Source organism: Lissotriton vulgaris, chromosome 2_1, assembly GCF_964263255.1.
Source record: "Lissotriton vulgaris chromosome 2_1, aLisVul1.2, whole genome shotgun sequence".
Taxonomy (NCBI): Eukaryota; Metazoa; Chordata; class Amphibia; order Caudata; family Salamandridae; genus Lissotriton; species Lissotriton vulgaris.
The window spans coordinates 1283891632-1283916063 of NC_141687.1; the positions used below are offsets into that span (position 1 = coordinate 1283891632).

Sequence of the window (24432 nt, forward strand, 5' to 3'; positions counted from 1 at the left end):
TTCGTGCTGCAATGGACTATTTGTCTTGTTTTATCCGCTCCCGTCCTGATGGCTGACCATGATGGTCTGCACTGCTTTGATTGTAACTGCTTTAAGTACCAATAAAGGTTTACCAAAAATTTTTTAAAAAAAAGATGGAAAACTGGTTGTTATTCACAATTGTCAGACAGTATTTCTCCTTAAGTCTGCCACCTCTATTTTTGACTGAGATTTTGTTAACAAACACTACAGTAAATTCAACAAGCCCCAAAGAATGCAGAGACTCCCTCGATTAATTTCATATTGGATAGAATTGGCTTAATATAAAAAAATGTAGCCTCATCTTTTGGGTTTATATATGTGCCCCTTAAAAACTACCACCTTCTTGATTTCTTGCTTTCATATTTTACCTGGTCATTTTACTAGCCTTAATATAAAAACTCTATTCCTCTTTGTAGCCACTGCCACTCTAATAAGTCATCCATCGATCATCCTCGCTACACCGAGAGAGTTATTTTCCCAAACTGATTAACTTGGCTATCTAATTAGTTTGGTGGACCTGGGACACAAGTTGTGATCACCACTGACAAATTATGGTACTGCCTGGTAACCTCTGACTGCATCAGAACACCAAAAAACGGCCAGACTTTCACTAGACTTCCAGATCTGAGACTGACATTAAATCTCCCGCCGCTACCTGCTGGCCTTTCTGAGGTTAGAGGATTTGGGGGAACCCCATAGATCATTCTGTCTTTTATGTGTCTCCAACCTGCAGTAGAGGAGTCCATGGGACTGGTGGCTCTGTAGTAATTATGACTGACTTGCACCTGTTAAGAATGGTGGTGTCTTGGGCATTATGGCTGTTCTGGGGGTTTATGATACTGAGTGAACAATATTAACCTAGCATTGTGCCTCACTTCTGCCTCCCCCTCCCTCTCTGCAGTACAACTACGACAAGAGCATTGTGGACAGCGGGACCACAAACCTGAGGTTGCCAAAGAAGGTGTTTGAGGCAGCCGTTAGTGCCATTAAAATGGCGTCCTCGGTAAGTAAATGGCGACCATCCCCGGAGAGCAGGGCAGCTCACCAACCTTGGACTACATTCACTAGTGTGTTGTCTTTTTTCAGTTTTTAGGAGCAAAGATGTGTTTCACTTTGTAGTGTCAGCCAACTAAATCCTACAAATAATTCCAAGGCAGATCAATCTATGTTCTCAAATCCTGGCTATAAAGAAAAACAAAAGCGTAATGAATTGAGTGTTTGAGTTAATCTCAGCCACTGGTAATTACTCATGGTGCCACAGTAATCAGGGACAAAACTATAGCCAAGCCAGTCTTAGCTCTTTTTCACTAGAAACAGGCCTGTCTAATTGGCACAATTTTAAGTTTATAGGGTTTTACATAAAGAGACATTGCTGACCTTCATCAAGTTCTAGCAGTAGATACGTCTTTGAATAATCTCTGAATGTTGGCTGAATATTTTTGTTTAATGAATGATGACAACATTACATTTGAGGATACTATTTGTCGTATGAAATTATATGTACCTATTGTTAGGACTTCATGAGGACAAGTTAAGGTCAGATATCTCTTAATATGTAAAACCGTAGATTCTTAAGCGTGTGTACTTTGTTTCTCAGATCACTGTACATCCGCTTTCAAAGAGAACTCTAGCAGCCCCACCCCTGTTTTGGCCTGGTTGGTTATTGTTAGTGAGGTGCAGCTTGTTACCTTTGGCACAGCGAGCTCAGACCGCTGCCCTGGTCTTCATTTGCTAAGTCCCTTCCCACAGTAGCCCAGCATTTCACAATAGATCCCAGTGAGTATCCGTAGACTAGAAGTTGATATACAAGGTATACTGTGAGTACTTATTCCCTGACCACTGCTCTCTCCTTTGCCTCTGACAGACAGAGAAGTTTCCCGATGGATTCTGGTTGGGGGAGCAACTTGTGTGCTGGCAGGTGGGCACCACTCCGTGGCACATCTTTCCAGTCATTTCTCTGTACTTAATGGGCGAGGCCACAAACCAGTCCTTTCGGATAACCATCCTTCCACAGGTGAGTGGAGAATCGAGAGAGTATGGGGGAGCAGGGTGTGGCTTAGGGAGGGTCACAGAGGAGTGAGAGAGTATCTCTAAGAAGTGATTTGGACTGTTAGAACAAAGGATTGTTTGGTGCATTGTATAGGTGTGTTAAGGAGTGTGGAAATAAATAGGGCATGCCAAGTGAGTGGGGACCTGGAGAAAATGGGTGTCTCAGGAGTGACTGAGTTTCAGAGGAGTGAGCAGATGTCCAGGTATTGAATGTTGGTAACTTAGAACTGGAGTTGGCTTCAGGTAACTTCTTTCTTTAGTGAAATCCTTGCGATCCTGACATTGAATTAAGGGGGCTGCTGAGTCCTGTTCTGTCCAGCTTCCAATGGAGACACATTGGCCTTGGAGCCAGTGGAGCTGGCTGCTGGGTTTTCTGTGAATCTACCTAGTGAACGGAGTAGGTCCAGGAAGGGGAGGTTCCTCGTCTGCCAGCAGCTGGCTGCCTCTGCTGGGCTTCATCATAGCATTGAATGACCGGTTATGTGACGAGTTGTGGAGGCCAGTGCCTGATGCTGCATTTTTTTTTATTTTTTTTTTATTGCGATGAAAAAAATACAGTGGAGCGAGATCACAGCACATAATGGGACTTGGTCCAGAAGACCTAGATAAACACAGCCATTCAGCCCACATCCCGGGGGCCGGGCAGCAATATGGTAATGAGCTAAGAAGCTCCGCATCCATAACCACTTGACATACAGGAGATGGTATCAACACGTTTTTGACATTTTTATCGGTGAAAAACTTTTAGGAACATCGAAACAGTCCCCCCCCCCAAACTAGGCATCATTAGCAAAACATGTGTGTACAGTTCGTTCATCTCATCAGGGCCCATTCGAGCACAGGCATCAGAATGCTAAGCAAACTTTCGGGAAACAAAGCAAATCACAATTGCAACAGTGATTATACGTGCGTTATCAGCAGGGCACTACCCCAGGACAGTCCCCCATCCCCGCTCCCGCCTCGCTCTCCCTCGGATTCAGACTCCTCTGGGGTGAACAGTTCAGCACTGGTGGCATCCGAGTCACTACAGGACGACCCCACTGCACACATCATCCTCCATGCAAGCAGGTCCTCCTGCAGCTTTTCATCCCTACGGGTGTGCTGCATGTGTGTCTCCTCAGCTAAGGACCATTCCCTGACATCCCTAAGCCACAATGATATCTCAGGGGCTCTTTGTCCCATCCAGGTAATAGCCACCCTTCGCCGTGCTAACACCAGGAGCAGCTGCAACATCTTATAGGATACATTTCTCTTTTTGGGCTTGGGGACCAAAACAAACAAACAATGAAGAGGGGTCAAGGTGATCCGGAGGCTCGTAACATTCCAAATGTGCTCCACACCTGCCTCCAGAAGTCCCCGACCAGCGGGCACTCCCAGGCCAAGCGCAGAAATACCGCCCCTTCCACCCCACACCTAGGGCAGTCGTCCCGTCTGTCTCCAGAGATGCGCCGCAAGGAGACCGGGGTGATATAGGTGCGAAGTACAAAATTGAAATGAATTAATTTAAACCTCGCGTTGCATGACACCTTACGGGTGAGAGCTCTGATGCGTTTGCGCTGTCCGGGCTCCAGGGCAACACCGAGATCGCTTCCCAGGCCACCCAGGATGGTGAAACCGGTGGGTCCGAGTCTCGCTGCATGGCCGAATACAGCAATGTGATCAGCCGCCGTCCCCGGCCGCAAGAAAGGAGGATGTTGAGGGTGGGAGACATCGGAGGCGCCTCCGGGAACTGCGGCCAATTCGCCCTCACCATCTCCTGGAGTCCCCTATAGTGGAGGAATTGCCCCTCACCCAGTCCGAAGGCCTCCGTAGCTCGTTCAAAGGACACAAAGGAGTCGGCCGGGTGAAGGTCCGCTAAGGTCTCACAGCCACCCTCACGCCAGTTCCGGAAGGACATATGGTCCTCCATAAGCACCACGGGCGCCAGAATCCAGACTGGCAACTCCCTGTGAAAGGGGGCCCGTCTCAAAATCCTTTCAACAAACCGTTGCCAGATCCCTGCAGCGTGTCTCACGATATATGGCAAGGTCGCATCCGCTCCCCTCCCCCGCATCAGTGCCACCTGCAGAGTCCTCTCATCCACTCTACCCGCCAGGAGTATCATCTCCCAAGTATCCGCGTTCGCGAACCACCTCGCAGCCGGTAGAAGCTGCGCCGCATAGTAATACAAATCAAACCTCGGAGCCTCCAGGCCCCCCTCCTCCCAACTCCGGACAACGGTGTGTAGAGCGACTCTGCTGCGCCTTCCCGCCCAGAGTAACAAAGTGAGTAAGGTGTTGAGCGTGCGAAACATAGGTGGGGGGAGCGGACACAGAGAGTTCTGTAAGATGTAGATCGTTCACGGCAGCATGACCATTTTAGCCACAGACAGTCGTCCCATGAGGGAGAGCGGGAGCGTGTTCCAGAAAGACACAGACTGCTGGAGGGATCGTAGCACCCGCCCGGCGTTACGGGCCAGCAATTGCTCATCTGACGAGGCCACCTGGATGCCCAAATACCGGAAGGCCTCCAGTTCCCATCTCAACCCCAGGTGCGGGAGGCCCACCCTCGGGTCCGGAGCGCAACCCGCCAGGGGGAAGATTAGGGACTTCCCAAGATTCATTCGCAGACCCAAGGCTGCGCCAAAGCGGTCCAAAAGTTGCAGCAGAATGGGGAGTGACTCACTCGGGGACGTTAAGTAGAACAAAGCATCATCTGCGTACAATGAAAGCACATTCACAGTATCGCCCACCTTGATCCCCCATTGTGCCATTTCCGTGCGAACAGAGACAGCCAAAGGCTCAATCGCCAGGGCGAAAAGTAGCGGCGAGAGGGGACACCCTGCCGAGTGCCCCTACCCAAAGGCAAATCCTCAGATCGCGCCGATCCAAGCCGAACTCGGGCTCGTGGCGCCCCATATAGGATCCGGATCTAGTCGCAAAAGACAGGCCCCAGGCCCACCAACCGGAGCACCTCCAGCAAGTACCCCCAGTTAACCGTATCGAACGCCTTGGCCAGGTCAATGGACACCAGGACCTGGGGGTCCTCCCTATCTCGCACCTCATGGAGGATATGGTTCAGGCGCCGTAGATTCATTGCGGTGTTGCGGCCTGGGATAAACCCGCATTGGTCCTGATGTACCAAGTGCGCCATGTGCGGCGCCAGTCGAGCGGCCAATAATTTAGTTAGGATTTTCACGTCAGTGTTGATCAGAGTAATGGGCCGGTACGCCGCGGGGTCGTAGCTGTCCCCACCGGGTTTCGGGATCATGCAAACTTCACCCTGATTCATGATAGGCGGGAGAGCGCCACAATCTAGCGCCTCACAGTAAACCTGTAGAAGCAGGGGGGCCAGGAACTCCTCAAAGGCCTGGTAAAATTCAGGCGGGAACCCATCACTCCCAGGGGTCTTAGCCCGTGGTAGACTGGCCAGCGCCACCCTGACCTCACGGAGCGAGAGAGCCACGTCCAACTCCTCTGCAGCCTCCCCCGAAAGGGCCTGGAGAGGCAATCCCCGAAGATAAGGCTGATAGGAGATCTCCGTCACCGAGGGGTCCACAGTATATACCGTCTGCAAATGCGATTGGAGGACTCCGAGAATACCTGCTTCTGAGTGCACCATGTCCCCCGCGGGGCCCTCAGGGCAACTATCCGCGCCGGGGCAAACTCTCTCTTGAGATTCCAGGCCAACAAATGCCCAGACTTGTCCCCTTCACGATGGAGGCACTGTCGGTACTGGCCCAGAGTGTATTTATCCATTTGGGTCAGGAGGTCGTGGACGCACACACGGGCCGTCCGTTCCGACTCCAGGTCCGAGTCATCAGGATCCGACACAGTCTGACAATGCCGAAGGCGATCATCCGCTTCCCGCAAGTCACGGAGCAACTAGTTCCGCACCCCATAGGCAAGGCCCATACATTCGCCTCACACCACCGCCTTCAGGGCGTCCCACTTAAACGAGTAGAGTATATCTCCCCCCTCCCAGTTCAAGTCCAAATAGTTAGTCAGGGCCGTCGCCACATGGTCTCTCCCCACCTGGTCCTGTAAAAGGTCCATCGGCATCCTCCACGTCCGGGGACGGGAGGGAGGGGCGACCCATTGCGCAACACACGTCACCGGTGAGTGGTCCGAGAAGAAACGGGCTTGATGAGTGACCGTCAAGGAGAGAGACGCGTCAATATTAGCGGCGAGGACCCTATCCAACCTACTATGAGTATTGTGCGTCGGGGTATAACAGGTGTATAGTCTCTATAGGGGGTTGCCCTGTCACCACACATCAGTGACCCCAAGGTTGTGCATCACCTCCCGGAGTCTCGCCGTCATACGTGGTTTTGTGCCTGCACGGGGAGGGTGTCTATCTAATTCCGGGTCCAGTACACAATTAAAGTCTCCAAGCCAGAGGAGAAGGACGTTGAGATCCGAATCAAGGACCTCCTGGAGACGGGAGAAGAAATCGGGGTCATCAACTTTAGGCGCATATGAATTTAATATCGAAAGATCCCGCCCATCGAGCTTCACCCGCAGTAGCAGGAACCTGCTCTCAATTTCTGTCTCAACAAACTGGACGGCAAGGGGAACCCCAGGCGCCACCCAGATCAGAACCCCCCTGGCATAGGTAGAAAAGGAGGAACGAAATACTTGGCCTCACCATTTTTTGGACAACTTTTGAGCTCCCTCTTCATTCAAGTGAGTCTCCTGCAAACACGCTATGGAAACTCCATGGCGCCGGAGGAAGGAAAGGACCCTGTGTATCTTGGTACAAGTGCCCAGCCCCCGCACGTTCCAGGTCAAAAACTTATATCCCATGATCGCCGGTCCCGCCCATCCAGGCCGCCAGGTCTATCCTCCATGTTCTGCCACCCATGAGCCTGAACTATTGTACACTTGATGCCTACACCCCCCCCCCCCCAACACCCCCCACCCCTCCAGAGTCCTCAATCCCACAAACCCCGTAGAACACATTCCCCCACCCCCACCCACGAGCAAGATGGCAATAACACCAAAATATGCTACCCTGCCCTCCCCCTGCTGGTGCCAGGACGTACACAGCCACCCCATTCGTCTCAAACAACACTCACTCACAAAACAACAAAACCAAAACCACCCCCCACCCTCCAGCTCCTCGCGGGACCTAAGCTCTACAGGACAGTCACTAGGCTCAGCCAAATGGAGCAGCCCCAGGTCGGGCTCCGCCCCAACCAGACATATCCACTCCCCTCCGTACAATCCCCACTCAGCAAGGTGCAAGTCCTCCGCCCCCCTCAGCCATCCAAGGTCAAACATCTCGGGCCACAGGCATCCATAGCGAACTCAGGACATGCCAAAAAGGCCCCTCAGACTGGAGCGCAACATAGTGTAAACCAGATAGTACCTCAGGACCGAACCGTCTCCGCCAACGACTCAGCACCTCCAGTCTCCGGGATCACCAGAGCCGTGAAGAGCGTACCCTGCACTGTATCCTGCCAAGTGTCCGGGACCAGAACATCCCAAGGGGCAGACGAGCCCGGAGTCCATGGCCCAGTCTCCGCCGGCAAAGGTTCCAAAAGCAGAGCACCATCCTCACCCACTGTGACTCTAGGTTCCTCGGAGACCTCCGACCCAGCCGGCGTCTCCGTCTGCCACGGCGTCTCCTCGGGGGTTGGGTCCCCCACGTCTCACGTGGCCCCCTACGTTATCCCGGGGTAAGGTCGTCGCCCCTTATCTCCATCCACTCCCATACCTCCCCTGGGGATTCAAAGAAGTGCGCCCCCCCTTGAGAGAGCACCTTGAGCCACTCCAGCCACTCCCATACCTCCAGCCACTCCCATACCTCCGCTGGGGATTCAAAGAAGTGCGCCCTCCCTTGTGAGAGCACCTTGAGTTTGGCCGGGTACAACAGCATGTATTGCAACTTCATCTCCCGAAGCTTCTGCTTAACCCCCAGGTAGGACTTCCGTTGCTCCTGAACTTGCTGGGTGTAGTCAGGATAAATGGACACTCGACTGTTTTCAATGGTGAGACCCTCCGTTTCCCTCATCGCCCTCAGGATGCAATCCCGATCCCTATAGTTCAGGATCTTAGCGATCAGTGCCCTCGAAGGTGCCCCCGGGCGCGGAGGCGGGACCAAGGCCCGATGGGCCCGCTCGATAACGAAGACTCCGACAGGCCCCGCGGACACAGCTGGCTTCGGATCCAAGTCTCCAGGAAGCGCTCGTCCCGCCAGGCCCAGCAGAGCAGTAAAAGTCAGGAAGCGGTATTGGCGGTCAGAGCGTGCGGGGCACTGCCGGAAACTGGCACCTTGCACCGACAGGTCCCCGGGGCACTCAGGCTCACAGGCAGAAGCAGGCGACTCAAGCCGTCTCCTCTCCCCTCGGTTCACGCACTCACGGCCTCTGGGGCACTCAGCACTCCTCTCCGGCGGAGGGGCCACAGTCAATGCAGGCCGTCGCGGCGAGCCGTCCAGGCCGCAGGGAGCCACAGGACAGTCCGGCCGGTGCCCTCCGCCACTCTCAAAGGCCTCGCTCACCCAGTCTCCAGTCACCGCCTCAGCAGAAAGAAGTGCTGCAGGTCAGGTCTCCCTTCCAACTCAGGGCTGCTCCCGGGCCCTCTGCCTCAGTTCACGCCCCAGTCCGCCGGGCCCCCCGGGACATAGAGGGTCTTGTCTGCAGGCTGCGGCCGCCAGGCCCAGGCTCCCCCACGCCCCAGGAAGAGAGTCGCCAGGGGGTAGAACCGGCCTTCGCTCCCTCTGCCTCCGCACCGGAACCGATGGCAGGTAGGGCAGGTGCACAGCAGGGTCGGCCAGAGTCCCTCAGATCCTGCAGGCACGGAGCCCCGAGTGGCAGCGGGCTCCGTACTCGGCGATGCAGCGCCGGCCCCCCAGAGGCCACTGGTAAACTTTGACCCTTGATATTGGTGGGTGGAATCTGGATACTTATTTTTAGCCCATAATGCCAGTGCTTGTAAGAGTATGAGTTTGCATGAAGATGAGAATTGATTGGAGTGACAGAGTGAAATGGACTGAATTCTTGGTGCCATTGGGACAATAACACAAGTTTGAGAACATTTTATGTAATCACATTACTGATTCACTGAGCTGTCTGACAGCTGTACTGCACACTCTGCTTTCCCATTATGCTATGCTGATGTCCTACTACTGAACTGATTACTGAATGTCAGTTTCCATTCATCTGACGTTACGATAAAATTGACCCTTAACTCTTAGGCTGATCCAAGTAAAAAAACAGAATGGACAAACATCAAACCAGAGAAAGGAAGATTTCAAATGCTGATGACAGCAAGATGTCAGAAGGCAAACTACTGAAGATCGAATAGGTGCTGGAGGTTGTACAAGTCAGTAAAGAGGACAACGCAGAGTGTGCGGACAGCAATAATATTCGAGCTATTAAAATCCCAAAGGTTACAGCTATGGGGAAAACAAAAATGTTTGCAGAGGAACTATTACACATCATTGTTTGAGAGTGAGGCATTGCTTACAAATTTGTGGTGGAACAAGCATAGAGCATGCTTAAGCCGCTGCTGTATCTCAGTCAGTCACTATAGTCTATAATCACCTTATTGATGAATTATCAAGACAGGGATGTAGCAACAAACGTAGAGCCGGAAATCAATAGCGTAGAATATGAAGAGGCCAAATTTTGTTCCCAGATTTTACTATGGCAGTACACAAAGCCATAAAATGTTACCTTCATAAAGAACAATTTACTAAACTTTGGTAATGCTTTTTATGGTGGATATTCTATCTAACCCCAGGTTCGTCACTTTGTTAATATTTCTCTGGCGTCAGACTGGATCTGGAAAAACTCTAAAGGAGTACTTCTCTGCTGGCCTTTAGATGCTAAACTTTCATTATAACGCTCACTAACAATACCAATATTTAACTCACGTTAGAGGCAGGTATCTAAGAAATCCTAGGCATCATACAATTAAGTGTAAAATATGATAGAGAATATGATTGTATTGTACTTCTGACTGCTCTTTAGATTGAATGATCCCTATGAAACCTTCACAGGTCTGCTGTATGGATTAGAGCGGCTACTAAAATTATTGTTGTAGATGGTGTATGTATGTATATAGTATTTCTGTAGTGTGAACAGAGTCAAAAGGCAGCAAAGCAATGTACAGGTTCAAAGAAAAAAATAAAGTCAAGGAGTGGTAACAGAGGTAGCTTGCTTGTATACTAGCAGTGCATTATGATGTATTCTTCTTTAAAGAGTTGGGTCTTGAACTCTTTACTAAACTTTACAGCTTTGGGAAAGTCCTGATAGCATGGCCACCCACTCCACATCAGAGCCTCCTTCCTTCTTGAATTCTGCAAGGAGCTGAATACCTGGCTTTTCAATTAACCAACCTACCAAAGGCAGAGCTAGGCACACACCTGCTCAGCACTAGGATAACCTTGCAGGTGATAACACGCGTTACAAATACACATAAAATAACATAGAGGGATATTGTTCCACTTTCTGGGTGCTTTTTTTCAGTTTTTTAGGTCGCAGTCTACCAGACAGTACAGCTATCTGGTTTGCTAAAGACATCTTGCAGACATTCAGAAAGCTGACCTAGGAATGCATTTCGCCCGTTGCTTACCATTGTCTTTGTGGTTTTTAACTCATATTCTCCTGCTTTCTTTTTGTTGTCTTTATGAGCTTTAGGCTGTCAGGTTTTAGTTAATCTCTCCTGTTGCCCAAACCCTGTTTACTGTATTCTTATGCAAACTTGCTTTCTGTAAACAGGCCTTTAAATCTTGTTCTTATCTTGTCAGATTTGCTGTGCATTCATAGACCGTGATCAAATGTCAAGCTCTTACATTTGAGGGAGCCGGGTGTTTACTTTTCTTTCGTTGACTACATAGTGAGATAATTTATGTGACAATCCTGCTAAGTATCCATGTTAGAGGAGAAGGTGTATGATGTTTTTTTTCTCTATCATGCAACAAAAAAATGAACTGTGCTGATATTTCAGCATATATCAGAATTATTACAAATGGAAGCACATTATTGTTGTAATTCTGAAGTATGATGGAAACAAATATTTGAATATGATGAAAACATATCAATACACTAACTGATGACATTTGCACACATCACTTGTGTGCAGTAAAACCTTATTTCGCTGCCAGTGTAATGGTCATTTGAATTGAAAATGTGTTGTCTATAATGGCAGTGCGCTACCACACTATGCATACACCACACTAGGCCACTCCACTCTATGTCCTTCCACTCTATGCCACACCGCTCCATTCTACAACGATGCACTCGACTCTGACATATGCGACTCCACTCTGACTCACCATGACATTCAAATCCACACCTCTCCAATCTGCATCACTCCCCCATGACACAACATGCCATTCCACTATATGCCCTCCACTCTCCAACTCTCACCCCATTCCACTCCAATATATCCCACCCCACTTCCCTGCAATCTACTCCACTCCAACATACCCTACTCCACTCCACTCAGTCTTCCCCACACCACTCCAATCTACCCACCCCAATTTTCTCACTCCAGTCTACCCTACCCAACTCCAAGCTACCCCACTCCAATCTTCCCCACTTCAGTCTACCCCATTTTAACCCACTCCAATCTACCTCAATCCACTCCACTATGATACAATCCACCCATCTCCATTCTACCCCACTCCACTCTACCTCACTCTAATCTACTCCAATCTGCCCCACTCTACCCCACTCCACACCAATCTACTGCACTCCACTCAGAACTCCCCACTCTGCTCCAATCTACCCCAGTCTACCCCACTCCAATATTCTCCAATCCACCCCACTCCAATGTACCCCAATCCACTCCACTCTACCCTACTCCACTGCAACCTACCTCACTCAACTCTTCTCTAATTTACCCCTGTCCAATTTACCCCACTCTAACCCAATCTATCCCACCCGACTCCAATCTATACTAAATCCACTCCTCTACAATCCAGACTACCAATCTCATCTATAATCTACTCCTCTACAATCTACCTCACTCCACTACCACAATCCACTAAATCTAACCCACTCCACACCAGTACTCCAATAAGATCTACCCCACTCTGCTCCAGTCTAACTCACTCCACTCCACCCCCTCCAAACTTTCCTTATCCACCCCACTCCAATGTTCCCCAATCCAATCCACTCCATATCTACCGCACTCTACTCCACTACAGTCCAATTTACCCCATTCCATTCAATTTTCCCCACTCCAAACTCCACTGCAATCTATTCAATTCTTCTCCACTCTATTCTACCCCTCCCCAATCTACCCCACTCCAATCTAACACAATGTACTCCAGTCCAATCTACCACAATCTACCCCACTCCACGCCAGTCTATCACACTCTACTCCAAATTACCACACTCCAATCCACCCAGTTTTCCCCCCACTCCACTCCGCTCTAAAATACCCTACTCCACTCTACAACACTGCACTCTACCCAAAACGACCCCACTGCACTTCACTCCAGTCTTCCCATCTGCATTCTACCACACTTCAATCTACCCCATTACAAACTTTCCTAATCCACCCCACTCCAATGTTCTCCAATCCACTCCATATCTGTCCCACTCTGCTCCACTCCAGTCCAATGTTCCCCACTCCCCACTCCAAACTCCACTGCAGTCTATCCAACTCCTCACACTCTATTCTACTCCCCCCCCACAATCCATCCCACTCAATCTACCACAATCTACCCCACTCCAATCTACCACAATCTACCCCCACTCCAATCTACCACACTCCAATCCACCCAATCTACCCCTCCCCACTCTAATATATCCTACTCCACTCTACGGAACACTACCCGACTTCACTTCAATCTTTCCTCTCCAATCTTCCCACTCCTTTCTACAACACTCCACTCAAAACAACCCTACTCCACTCCACTCTAACCCACTCTTCCCCAATCTACCCCACCCAATCTACCCCACTCCAATCTACCCCAATCCATTCTACCCCACCCCACTCTAATCCAACCCACTCCTCTCCAATCTACCTCTCTCCAATAATCCCTCTTCAATCTACCCCACTCCAATGAAATGAAATGAAATGAAATAAGGTATTTATAGAGCGCACGGTGGCCAAACGGCTTCCTGGCGCTGAGAGCTCTACTGAACAGAACAGACAGGGCCGAGGAAGTTAGCAGGGGTAGGCCTGGGCAAACAAGAATGTTTTGAGCGCTTTGCGAAAGTGTGAAAAAATGGGAATAGAACGCATGGAGAGAGGGAGGGAGTTCCAGAACCGGGGGGCAAGGACAGAGAATCTGGTTCCACCAGTGCGAGATTTACGAAAGCGGGGAACAGTGAGGAGGGCAGAGGTAGATGAGCGGAGGGTACAGGCAGGGGTGTGAGTGGAGATCAAAGAATTGATGAACGCCGGAGCAGAGCGATCAACAGCCCGGAAGACTAGGCACCCTAGTTTAAACAGGGATCTCTGTAGAACGGGGAGCCAGTGGAGAGATTTGAGGACGGGAGTGATATGGTGAGTTTTGGGAAAATGAAAAATAAGTCGGGCAGCCTGATTTTGGATTGCTTGGAGACGACGGGTTTCGTAGGCAGGGATACCCACGAACAATCTCCCCATTCCAATCTACCTCACTCCATTCCAATCTACCCTACTCTAATCTACCCCACTCCACTCCACCATAATTTACCCCACTACACTCCAATCTACACTCCTCCATTCCACTCTTCCCCACTCTCTCACTCCATTCCAATCTCACCCCCACTCCAATCTATCCAGCTCCACTCCAGCCCACTCCACTTTACCCTAATCTAACACACTCCTTTTCACCCCACTCCAGCCCAGTCTAAACCACACCACCCCAATCTACCCCACTCCATCCCATTCCATCCTATTCCTATCTATCCTACCCCACACCATACCAATCCAGCCAACTCAAATCTATCTCATCAAATCTTCCCCAGTCTACTTCACCCATCTCAGCCTACCTCACCTCATCTAGCCCACAACCACCTATCCAACTCCTTTCCAATCTACCCCACACCAAACTACCCCACTTCTATCTATCTCACTCCAATCTACCCGCTCCACTCCAATCTACCCCACTTCTCTCCAATCTACCCTACCATAATCCTCCCAAACTATCCCTCTCCTATCTACTCCACTCTGCCCCACTCCACTCCAATGTACTCTTTTCTACCCCACTCCACCGAAATCTACCCCACTCCAGTCAACTCCAGTCCACTCAAATCTATCCCAATCCACTGCACTCTGCCCTTCCCAAATCTCTCCCGCTCTAGTCTACTTCAATATATCCCACTCTACTCCGATCTACTCTGCTCCAATCTACCCCACTCCACCACTTTACCGAATGTAACCCAATCCAATCTGCCACACTTCCTGACTCCAATCTACCCAACTACAATCTACCCCAGTCTGCTCCACTCTTCTTCACTCCAATCTACCCCACTTTATTCCAATCTACACTACCCCATTCCAAATCTACCCCACACTACTTCAATCTACCCCACTCCTCAAATCTCAAGTCAAGTCAAAACAAGCTTTATTCGATTACATTTAAAATCATAAAAGCAACAAATCTACCCACTCCACACTACCCTGAATCTACCCCACTTAATCCCCACTCCATTCTATTCTACCCTACTATTATCCACCCAATCTACCCATTCTGCTCCACTCCATTCTACCCCAGAATATCCCACTCCCCCCAATCTACCCTGCTAATCTACCCAACTCCTCCACTCCATCGCACTCCAATCTAGCTCACTCCATTCTACCCTACTCCACTATACGCCAATCTACCCCACTCCACTCTACCCCAATCAACCACATTCCACTCTACCACACCCACTTCACGTCACTTTTAGCTATGCTGAACAGCAGCCACACTGGTGTACCTATGGCTAAAATACATTTCCAAAGACCTGTTGGTTTTGCCAGTGCTTATTTTATGTCTTCGTCTGATAGTGTTCTGGCTATGTGTATGCCGAGAACCAACCGAGATGGTAAACTTGAAAGCAAAATAAGCGGGGTGCTGATTGTTATGGGCTTAGAAATTATGCTCCAGGCTTTCAAGATGGTGCGGGCCGGTGAGAGGAGCCAAAGGAGTTCTATGAGGATTGGGGTGATGTGACTATTTTTCTTCATGCCCCGGATGAGACGTGATGCGGCATGTAGGATGCCCTTAAGGAGTGCTGGTATGGAGTCTTGAATGCCATGGAATACGGACTTAACACAATTCAGCAGGGCCAGTACGAGGGGATGGGCAGAAGTTCTCATGTCACGGTTTCACTTTCTTTAGAATAAAAGCACTGGTGCCAGGTTGTCTTAGTGTTTTTTGCAATGTGTTCCTTGGAGATGCAGACAAATAGATTCCTTTTTATATGACGAGGCTCTTAGAGCCACTGCAACAACAACAGAGCAAGCATGCTAAATATTGCTGTGGCAGAGTGTGGTCTGGAATTAATGGGTAACAGCAAAGAGTCCTGTTGCAATGAGATCAAAGACGTGTCCTGAGTAGTAAGCAGTTGCAGTTTAAATGTGTGCATCTCCTTTTAGGTACCCCTGTTTTGGTGCCCAAATTTGACCCTGGTCGAGATGATTTGTTAAAGATGATTTGTTAAATGTGACCCTAGTCAAGATGATTTGTTTGTTGTAGATGAAGCAGACATCCAAGCAAGACATTTGGCCTGGATGTGGCTGATGATACATAATTTTCGGTTCACTTTTTTGATGCTGTGAATGCCATGAATATCCATTTTACCCGCTTACAGCGTTTCTGGGGTGTGTAGCTAATATACTCAAATCATATAGCGGATTTACAGCTGTGGATTTACTAAAGGCAAATTGAAGGTACCTCACTGAACAAAAAAGAGAAGCTATTTGATCCTATATATTGTAGTGCCATGTCTGCAGTACACTCATACATCTTGTGGCAAGAACATGCAATATGTGGGACCATCTACCTCAAAATCTGTGCCTAGAGGTGAAGCATATCACTGATGTTGTAATCTGAGATTAAGTGATGATGAGGAGGACACTTTTTTAAAAATCTGCTAAGAGTACATTTTTCACACTGATAGTGTAATTCTTTTGTCAAGTGCAATCGCGATTGCAGGGAGGTAGGATCCTTCTGCATGGTTACCCCCACTCTTTGCCTGGTGCTAAGCTGTTTTTAGCCTAGTCTGGCTGGGATCCTGCTAATCCAGACCCCAGTCTCTCTGCTTTCTCCCTTAAATTGTTGTGACAAGTACTTAAGTACATCCTAGATTGGATACTGGGGTACCCTTATAAGTCCCTAATATATGGTACTGAGGTACCCAGAGCATAGGTACCCCAGAGGTCCCCCATGGGCTGACGCATGCATTATGCCACCCATGGGAGACCATTCAAAATAGAACTACAGGCCTGCCATTGCAGACTGTGTAAGCTGGTGCTAGCACCACTTACTAAAGATATAGGTTTCAGCGATCAAGGGTCACTGCACTTAAAACCTATCAGTCACTCCTATAGCAGGCCTTTACAATCCTGAAGGCAGGGTGCTTGGTTCTACGTGAGAGGGTGCTCCTACAAAAGCAGGACACCCCTACTGCCTACGGAGTCCATTCTCCAGGGGTTTCAGTGAAGCGGCCATATACCATATAGAGGGGCACTGCGTGATTACGCCATGACCATCTCGAAATTGCTGCAACAAATCCTATCATGTTTGGTATCAAAAATGTTGCAATCATACCCCTCCACACCATAAACCGTGTGGAGGGTATGATTCCAAGCACTGGAAGAGCCCTCCATTAGGCTCTCCATGTCCCCAGATTGAATACTGGGGTACCCTTATAAGTCCCTAGTATATGGTACTAAGGTACCCAGAGCATAGGTACCCCAGAGGTCCCCCATGGGCTGACGCATGCATTATGCCACCCATGGGAGACCATTCAAAATAGAACTACAGGCCTGCCATTGCAGACTGTGTAAGCTGGTGCTAGCACCACTTACTAAAGATATAGGTTTCAGCGATCAAGGGTCACTGCACTTAAAACCTATCAGTCACTCCTATAGGAGGCCTTTACAATCCTGAAGGAAGGGTGCTTGGTTCTACGTGAGAGGGTGCTCCTACAAAAGCAGGACACCCCTACTGCCTACGGAGTCCATTCTCCAGGGGTTTCAGTGAAGCGGCCATATACCATATAGAGGGGCACTGCGTAATTACGCGATGACCATCTCGAAATTGCTGCAACAAATCCTATCATGTTTGGTATCAAAAATGTTGCAATCATACCCTCCACACCGTAAACCGTGTGGATGGTATGATTCCAAGCACTGGAAGAGCCCTCCATTAGGCTCTCCATGTCCCCGGTACCAGTCTTCCAGGCCTGAACAGCACAAAATGGTTGCTGCCGACCAGAGACCCGATTCTGCCCTCCTGCTGCTGAGCCAAGCTAGAGCAGTGGAAGGCAGAATAATAGGCATCCTGTCACAGGGAGGTGTGACCACCTCCCAGACAGGATTTAGTGTATTGGGGCAGGGTGGGTGTGCTTGCCAGCGCCACTCAGACTGCATGTGAGGTACATTTGGTACCCCATGTATAGTCCAGTTCAAACTAGTTCTGGGAGCCGTTGGCTCCCGCTCTGGCACGAAACTGGACAAAGGACATGGGAGTAACCCATGGCAGGGTCCACTGAATCGTCCCAGCCCTTTCCTAAGGGTACTGAAGGGCTTACATGTGGGTGGGTCCCTAGATTCATTGTGGGATAAGATTCAGATCAGACACCAGGCTCATCTTCATCTCCCTTCCAGTCTGCTGCATCGTCTGTGCCTGTGGGCATCAAGGACACCTGGAGTCACCTGGAGGGACATCTCCATTGGAGTGAAGAAGTCACTCTCCTGCATTTGCAGGCACCGTAACTAAGTTGACCAGTCTGCTGATCCGGAGCTCCTCCGGACTATGCAGGCTCTGCAATACAGGTGATGGTTCTCCACAACTCCCGAGGCCTGCCCTGACCCCTCCTCAAGTTTGAAGCCCGTATCCCTTGTGGGGGTTGCAATAACCGAAACCCTGTGCACCGCATCAACTTGCAGTTGCAAAGGCTTGATGGCTTCCTTCCAAGAAGATCTTTGGGCTCCAAGTAGCCCCATCCTCGAACATCTCCAGTGGCCAGAATCTTGGGCCACACTGCATCGTGTGCATCATGGCCTGTATCTTTTGGTGAGCTGCTGGAGTTCCTCTCGCGACTCCATTGCCTCCGGCCCCATTGGCCGGAGCCACTCAAGTCGCATGTCCATTTGAGGGTCACCTTTTCTTCTCTTGGGCTCCCTGATTGTTCGGGGCCTGCCCTGGCTCCCCTGCTTATGGTGAGTCCCCTGGACATTGATGGTCCTGACGTTGCGCCGTCTTCAGCTCCTACGTTGGCTGAATTTGCCAAGGCTTGTTGGACACTGACCCCTCAGCACTCGACATCCTTTATGGGACAGCACGTGCACTGCTCCTGGTCTTCCTCAGCATTGCCTTGTCCTCACAGCTGCAGAGTCATGGTCATCGTCAACTCTCCTGCAACACCCTACATCAGAGGGCATTCATCTTCCAAGTCTCCTGGTCACTCCTGAGTGACATAGACGCTGTCTCCTCTGCTTGCAGGTACCCCTCACCTAGAATCCGCCTTCGGGTTCCACATGACACTTTCTCCCTCTTCAGCAGCGGCACTTTCCTAAAGTCCTCCATTTGGTTTGACAGCAGTTTCCGACACCACTTCACACTTATGCACCCGACTTCCCTGGTGTAGGTAACGTGGTTACTAGGGTATCCACGAGTGGGGTGGCTCTCCAATCTTCTGTCTTCCACAGGGTTTCTTCAGGATACACTGGAAGGGTCCTTAAACTTTAAAAATCCAACCGCGACTTACACGTAGACTTGTATAGAGCACTCAGTCATGTTCCTACGGTGCACACGTTCTCAGTGGGGTTCCTAATCACTCACCCTGGGTGGTTCCTTGGGTCCCCAGCATTTCTACGTCCTCTCAACATTGTCTTGACCCGAGTCGTGGTTCTTATACCACTTTCTTATTATATGGTTTGGTCCCCCTGGGGTCCACTGTGTATTATGTGCTATTTACTGTGTTTCTTGCAAAGTGTGCATTGTGTATATGTCTGGGTAGTAGATATTTGTATGTGTTAGAGAGTATTATATAATAAATACATATTTTTATAAATACTTTATGTGGTGCTTTTTCACTTAATCTATACTATAAGATTGCATTCTGGTAAAACAAGATGCTTTACACTCCTTCTGGACTAAGCCGGAAGGCTGCTTTCCACAGATACCACTTAGAGAGCTTTCTAAGGTTGTCTGAGACCTCTTAAATAACCATAACAGTTGTCTGGACTGGTGCAAGGTGCCCACTTACTTAAGTGCAACGCAAACAATTGATTGACGGAATGCTGAATAAATCATACATTCACCCCTAGTCAAGAGATCTGGAATGGCATGGTGAGCTAACAAAGGATGGATTTAGGCCCAGATCTCTGTACTTGGGCGAATGTATGACATTGTTCTGCATTCTGTCCATCAATTGTTCTTTTTGCATTTGTCACCCTGAGTGGGACGGGGATGCCCAGACGTGGGTCCTGTGCTCTCAATGTCACTGCATTCAAGCTAGCCTGGCTGATGAGGGATGAAAGCCCGAAACTGGTCCTAGGATGCTTGATTCCATCCAGGGAGGACCTGGCCTGGCAATTCGGGCTAGACTGTTCCCATTGGGCGCAAGGTCAAGACCAAGACTGATTTGCTTATGGCTGGGTCCAAACTGGAATTGCATGGTGAGCAAAAAACAATGTTCCTCAATTGTTCTTTTTGCACTTACATAAGTGGACATCATGTACCAGGCTAGCTTCTCACAATGATATTGTTATGTTTGCATATCAATATATCTTTGTCCAGCCAGATGTTTAATTATATGTCTACTTATTTCTGAAAGAAACAAATGCCAATTCAAACAAAATAAAAACAATTATGTTAAAACTTACTAAGACAAAGTGAAAAGACCAACAAAAAATAAATTAAATAATGTATACAGTACACCTTATTAAAAAACAACGAACTGATGCTGTGATATCCATTTAATGCTACCTAGTACAAAAAACAAAAGCATTTGCACGTATCCTGATACAGTACTTAACCACATGCGTGACATACGGAGAAGTGTGGCTCAATGATTAGAGCGGCAGACCCTGATGCAGAGGTCTAGCCCGGGACCAGGGTAAGCAAGGATGGGTTCCACAGCGGTATTCGTACAAGCGCCTTGAGACCCTTGCGGGTGAGTAGTGCCCTATACAAGTATCAATTTACATTTTACATTTCAATTTACATACCAAATTCAAGCACTGTGGAGCTCCATACAAAAACCTTATGCACTTAGCCTGGAAGGTTCATACACATGACTGCACTTTATCATTGTATTCGTAATTAGCATTTACTGATATGTATAGGTGCTGAGGAACTAAACCCATTATGTCCGTCAACAGTAAGTTTTGCGTTGATATATCTAGCTCAATACTTTTTTTCAACATAACTAAAGTCGCTTCTAAAAGAATGGTTTCCCGATAGAATAATATAAAGCATGTTTCTTATTAAAATTGATGTCTGAGGGATTAAAAAGGGGAGAAATATAAGAATTCACAAACAAAGATATAGCAATCGTCTTCTTTGTAATAGTCCATACCAAATCACTAAAAAAACTGCTATAGACAGGTAGTAATGAGAGAAGATTCTCTCCGGTCAAGAGAATGTTACATTTCTATCTCAAGACTTTGGCGTCATATTGAAGCCTCTGGGGCTTAACTCGAGTGTTAACCACTCAGTGCTAGCCAACATAGGCAAAAGTAGAGTTTTCTACAGACTTGTCCCTTCCAATTTCCCAGAGTCAGGAATTTAATAAAGATGAGCACTGTGCAATCATACAGATGAACTAATGGTTTGAATGTAATAACCAACGAGAAGTTGATTAAATTGTATAAGTCCACTTGTTGCATGAAGAGCAGTTTTAAATCATTTTAAATGAGATTTCCAAATTACATTTGAGTAAACAGCAATGCTTGGCCACCGAAAGCCTACAGAGCCCCAGAGGCGGGCAAAACTTAGAACGTTTATTACCAAATAATACACAGAGCTAAATACTGTTTGTAAAAAATTACAAATGAGTAAACAATATACAGTTGGCAAAACAGTATTCCCAATAGAAAACAGGTTTTTGATGGGAATACAAACTTAAAACCCTCCTAAAACCAACCCAGCACATAACCAGGGTGGCACTCACCTACCCCAAGGATTCATCACAGCAAGAACTAACCCCTTAGCCCTAGCATGTTTGTATCATCTGCGAGGTACCAAGAAGCAAACAACGCACCAGTGCTGCCTAACACATACAAAACTAGCAACATGTCTTAAATAAGTCAATGATTTTAGTATTTAACTTTTCACACATAAATCTTAAGCCTACAAACGTTACCAGATTTTTGTAATTTAAAAAGGAGATCTATAGCCCTTAACAAACACTTTCACAGGAAATAATATCAGGCCTAATGAATTTGGTAATTTGCATTCGGCCCCTTATTGATGAGAAAAACCATACTTTAGGCAGTCCTCAAACTGCATAACAAATTAACATAAGATGTTGTAGAAAAGGGGCTAACAGTGTTGTGGCTAGTGCTAAATATACAATAGTGCATTCCCTCGAGAGACCAATGGTAATTACAGAGACATACATTTTATTTCCAAAGGAGCCACACATCCTTTGTGACTCTTTAGCTGTTGCCTAGACCCTACAACAGTTGCAGGTGTCTTCTGACCCAGGGCCTTGACAAAAGTTAAACTTGCCTTCTCCCTCCTGGGAGACTTAGAGAGATGCATTTTTTTCCTTCAATGGGGGCAATGGCGGTTACCATAAGGGATTGATGTGGGTGCCCTAGACCCTCTGGAATATCTTACGGGGGTTGGTGTCAGTACAACGCGCTCTTTTACGTCGCATTCCGTTACAACGCTGATTTTACAACGCAGGATCCATTACATCGGATGCCATTACAACGCATGGCATTACATAGCAGATGCTATTACAACGCATGGCATTACATCGTAAGTATAGGTAAGTATACCTTTTTTTAAAAATGTTATCAAGTTAATTTAATTAATTTTATTTAAACAATTAAAATAAAATACATTTTAAAATAGTCATTAATTTATTTTAATAAAATAATATCTATTTAATAAATGTAATTTTAATAAAAATTGTAATTAATTTAATTTAATTAAAATAATGAAATTAGTTTTATGTACATATTTTTAAAATTGAAAAGAAATTAAATGTAATTTATTAATTTATTTAATTTAATTAATTGAATTAAAAAATGTAATTAATGTCAAATAATTAATTTAATTTATTAAATATATTTTAATTATTTTAAAAATGGTAAATATAATTTAATTATCCCTAAACACAAACCTACCCCTGAACCCTAAAACACCCCTGTACCCCAAAACCCAAACCCTACCCTAAAACCTAAAAACACCCCTGTTCCCCAAAACCCAAACCCTGCCCTAAAACCTAAAAACACCCCTGTACCCCAAAACCCAAACCCTGCCCTAAAACCTAAAAACACCCCTGTACCCCAAAACCCAAACCCTGCCCTAAAACCTAAAAACACCCCTGTACCCCAAAACCCAAACCCTGCCCTAAAACCTAAAAACACCCCTGTACCCCAAAACCCAAACCCTACCCTAAAACCTAAAAACACCCCTGTACCCCAAAACCCAAACCCTACCCTAAAACCTAAAAACACCCCTGTACCCCAAAACCCAAACCCTACCCTAAAACCTAAAAACACCCCTGTACCCCAAAACCCAAACCCTACCCTAAAACCTAAAAACACCCCTGTACCCCAAAACCCAAACCCTGCCCTAAAACCTAAAAACACCCCTGCACCCCAAAACCCAAACCCTACCCTAAAACCTAAAAACACCCCTGTACCCCAAAACCCAAACCCTACCCTAAAACCTAAAAACACCCCTGTACCCCAAAACCCAAACCCTGCCCTAAAACCTAAAAATACCCAAACACCCCAAAACATATACCTCAGTACCCCAAAACATATACTCCTATACTCATACTTATTAAAAAATTACTTAAATTAATATACTTAATTTATAATATTTAAAAACATAAATAAATATTTTTATTTATAATTAATAATAATTAAAACAATTATATAATATTAAATAAAATAAAAAATAATTATATACTTACCAATACTTAAGATGTAATGGTATGCGTTGTAATACCATCTGCTATGTAATGCCATGCTTTGTAATGGCATCCGATGTAATGGATCCTGCGTTGTAAAATCAGCGTTGTAACGGAATGCGACGTAAAAGTTGAGTTGTAAGTGTTACACACCATCTTACGGTGGTGGTTTAAATGTATCTCCGCGGAGTGAGGGACTCTGTGGTGCACTGCGGATAATGTATAGTGCACTTGCCCTGCATGCTCGTAGTTGGCCATGCACCTCCTCTCCTTGTTGCACAGTCAGACTGTCAACTATTCTGCCCTGCCCACACCTCTTCTCAGGTGTTTCAGGATGCAACGGACGGCAGTACTTACGGTGTCATAAGGGTACCGCTCTCACAGGGCCATAGAAGTGAGGCCCAGACGCATAATGGGCCAGGCAGCCGTTTCTCCACGAACAAAGATTTTAAAAAAAGAGTGTTCAGCAACAGGGTGGAGAAGTACAAATGTAATGTGTGATGTGCAGCGGAAACATCTTCAAAAAAGTGTGTGAAGTAAGTCACATGGGTTGTGGGGTCTGTGGTTTTGTGTGCAGCAGAAAGAGATGGGAAGAGTGTGTTTGTTGTTGGAGCTTGTTTAATGTTGTTATGGTGAGTTGTATGGCCTGTTTGGGTCTGTACATTAAGTGAAACTTCTGAATGGGAGTTGTAGGGAGTCATGCAGAGAGAGGAAATGTATCGGGCGTGTTTATGTACATGTGATTTGCTGTGGAACGCTATCTGAAGTGTGTGGCCTCATTGAATGTATTGTTGCTATTGCACTCTTCCGTGGTGAATGCGTCCCCTTCACAGATTTTGTTATTGATGGCAGAGTGTTCAGGAACACGATACATTCCTGTGCTAGGGAAAGGATTCTCTTTTCTGCAAATATAATGTCACTAATGACAGTGCTTTCCTTTCTCCTAGCAATATCTGCGACCTGTGGAGGATGTGGCAACCTCTCAAGACGACTGCTACAAGTTTGCCATCTCCCAATCATCCACTGGAACTGTGATGGGAGCCGTGATCATGGAGGGCTTCTATGTGGTCTTTGACCGTGCTCGCAAGCGGATCGGTTTTGCAGTCAGCTCCTGCCATGGTGAG

At 47.5% G+C, this 24432-nt stretch overlaps 1 protein-coding gene across 1 annotated transcript in view; it reads left to right on the forward strand.

The window, feature by feature from the left end:
* BACE1 (beta-secretase 1) overlaps window positions 1-24432 on the forward strand; it is a 134840-nt gene that overhangs the window by 62861 nt on the left and 47547 nt on the right. Inside the window, exons 6-8 of the mRNA XM_086957032.1 lie at window positions 923-1024; window positions 1886-2035; window positions 24256-24427. Of these exons, the coding sequence (XP_086813158.1) occupies window positions 923-1024; window positions 1886-2035; window positions 24256-24427 (424 nt within the window). The remainder of the gene's footprint in view (window positions 1-922; window positions 1025-1885; window positions 2036-24255; window positions 24428-24432) is intronic.